The sequence below is a fragment of the Podarcis melisellensis genome (genome assembly GCF_964234715.1).
Source record: "Podarcis melisellensis genome assembly, chromosome: 1".
Classification (NCBI taxonomy): domain Eukaryota; kingdom Metazoa; phylum Chordata; class Lepidosauria; order Squamata; family Lacertidae; genus Podarcis; species Podarcis melisellensis.
The window spans coordinates 68994729-68997644 of record NC_138528.1 but is presented as its reverse complement, the minus strand read 5'-3'; the positions used below and the strand labels follow the sequence as shown (position 1 = coordinate 68997644).

General features: G+C 45.6%; 1 protein-coding gene across 1 annotated transcript; it reads left to right on the top strand.

The window, feature by feature from the left end:
* The first annotated feature begins 258 nt into the window (after positions 1 to 258).
* LOC309365367 (uncharacterized protein) lies at positions 259 to 2648 on the top strand. Its single transcript, XM_081903503.1, has 2 exons — positions 259 to 711; positions 1011 to 2648. Exon 2 carries the CDS (start codon positions 1019 to 1021, stop codon positions 2561 to 2563), a length of 1545 nt encoding a protein of 514 aa, XP_081759629.1. The 5' UTR covers positions 259 to 711; positions 1011 to 1018; the 3' UTR covers positions 2564 to 2648.
* Positions 2649 to 2916: the final 268 nt, after the last annotated feature.

The following is a 2916-nucleotide window of genomic DNA, read 5'->3' as shown; positions in this document are numbered from 1 at the left end:
TTACTGGAACAGAGCAGGATCTCAGTGTTTGAGTTCCTATAAATACTGTTGAGGGGGTGTGGTGTATAGCCTCCAATGTTCTGGGCAGAGAGGATGACGAGTGAGACCTCGTCGAAACGTCGCCTAGACACCCCAACTTTTACACGGGAAGACACCCGAGGACACCAAAACCTGCATTCCTGTACCCGTGAAAATCTACGAAAGCATATATATATATATATATATATATGCTTTCGTAGATTTTCACGGGTACAGGAATGCAGGTTTTGGTGTCCTCGGGTGTCTTCCCGTGTAAAAGTTGGGGTGTCTAGGCGACGTTTCGACGAGGTCTCACTCGTCATCTTCAGGCTGGTGCTTTCGGCTTCTTGTTACTGGAACAGAGCAGGATCTCAGTGTTTGAGTTCCTATAAATACTGTTGAGGGGGTGTGGTGTGTAGCCTCCAATGTTCTGGGCAGAGAGGAAGTTCCCAGGCTAGTGTGCCTTTTCTTCTTTTGTTCCTTAATTACTTGAGGGATATCTTGAGTGATTTCTTGAGTGATATCCTGAGTACCACTTAGGTGGGTCATTAGGTGTGGATTAGTTGCTAAAGTCTTTGTGTCTTGACCTCTTGAACTTTGTGAAGAGTTTTTCTGAGAAGATGGCTGTACTGCACTTAGTTGTGCTCTGGCTTGGCTTCGTGTATAGGGGCGAGCTGTGGTTTTGTGGCCTGTGTCAGCCAGATCTGTGTAGGGATTGCAGGGGGGTGCAGCATCCGGAGGTGCCACCATGGTTTGGCTACTGGATGGTGTCTGTAATTTATCTGTGGAGAGGGTCTGGGTTTGGGTCTGGTGTGGTTGATTGGTGATGGCGTTCTGTGTGCCTCTGGATCTGGTGTCAGTTTTTGTGGGGAGGGCCTTGACAGCCATTCAAAACAAATACAATCCCCCCGAATACATCTTGGACCTGACCAACCACTGCCTAACCAACACGTACTTCATCCACAATGGACAAAGATACAAACAGATAGAAGGAGCACCTATGGGATCACCCCTCTCACCGGTCATCGCAAACCTGTACATGGAACACTTTGAAACCAATGCTTTAGACAAGTCAGAACACAAACCCAAACTTTGGCTCAGATATGTTGACGACACCTTTGTAATTTGGCCACACGGGAAGGAAAAACTGGATAGCTTCCTCACACATCTCAACAGCCTACACCCCAAAATACAATTCACTATGGAAATAGAAGCCAACAACCAACTTCCCTTCCTTGACGTCCTAATCTACAAAAAACCTGATGGCTCCCTAGGACACACTATCTACCGGAAAAAAACACACACCAACCGCTACTTACATGCACAATCACACCACCACCCTGCACAAATAAACTCCGTAGCCAAGACTCTCATCTCCAGAACCAAACGCCTGGCTGACAAAGACCACTTGACAACTGAGTTACAGAATCTCTCAAATGTGTTAATTGCCAATGGATACCAGCAAAACAGGGTTACGAAGCTAATCCAAAAAGAAACACCCCCCAAAAACCAAGACACAGAAGAAAACAATGGCATGGCCCTCCTTCCTTATATCAAGGGCACTACAGATAAAATTAGCAAAATCCTCCATAAACACAATATCAAAACAACCTTTTGCACCAACCAAAAAATAGCCAATATCCTCAGAAACCCCAAGGATAAAATCCAGTTGGAAAACCAAGGGGTCTATGAAATACCCTGCAAAGTCTGCCCAGCCACGTACATTGGACAAACAAACAGACGAATAAATGCACGTATCGCAGAACACAAGAATGCCGTCAAAAAAGAAGAAAAAACTTCCTCTCTTTTCCAACACATGAAAGAAACAGGACACGAAATTAATTTTGCAGATTCCAAATTGCTCTTTAACATGGAACATCACCACAAGAGAATAATCATGGAAGCCATCGAGATAGAGAAACACCCTCACAACATGAACAAGCGTGACGACACATCCCGCTTGCCAGACATCTGGAAATTAGCCCTCCCCACAAAAACTGACACCAGATCCAGAGGCACACAGAACGCCATCACCAATCAACCACACCAGACCCAAACCCAGACCCTCTCCACAGATAAATTACAGACACCATCCAGTAGCCAAACCATGGTGGCACCTCCGGATGCTGCACCCCCCTGCAATCCCTACACAGATCTGGCTGACACAGGCCACAAAACCACAGCTCGCCCCTATACACGAAGCCAAGCCAGAGCACAACTAAGTGCAGTACAGCCATCTTCTCAGAAAAACTCTTCACAAAGTTCAAGAGGTCAAGACACAAAGACTTTAGCAACTAATCCACACCTAATGACCCACCTAAGTGGTACTCAGGATATCACTCAAGAAATCACTCAAGATATCCCTCAAGTAATTAAGGAACAAAAGAAGAAAAGGCACACTAGCCTGGGAACTTCCTCTCTGCCCAGAACATTGGAGGCTACACACCACACCCCCTCAACAGTATTTATAGGAACTCAAACACTGAGATCCTGCTCTGTTCCAGTAACAAGAAGCCGAAAGCACCAGCCTGAAGATGACGAGTGAGACCTCGTCGAAACGTCGCCTAGACACCCCAACTTTTACACGGGAAGACACCCGAGGACACCAAAACCTGCATTCCTGTACCCGTGAAAATCTACGAAAGCATATATATATATATATATATTATGCACCAGCATTTTCTTTAAGCAATTCTAAAACTTTGTTCAATGTTTTATCTATTGCGTGTTCATACTCTGCAGTAACTGAAGGGTAAAGTGGTGTGCAGCTGCTGGAACATAGATCTTTTGATGGAGTGACAAAACTGCATCCAGCATGCATCCTACCCTAGCCCATCACCCGGATTGCAGCAAGGATGGGGTAAAGATGAGCTGTGCAGTTTGCTTGACATGTTGAAG

Excerpts from the sequence above, each read along its gene's own strand:
- LOC309365367 (XM_081903503.1), top strand. The coding sequence starts at position 1,019 with ATGGGATCACCCCTCTCACCGGTCATCGCAAACCTGTACATGGAACAC.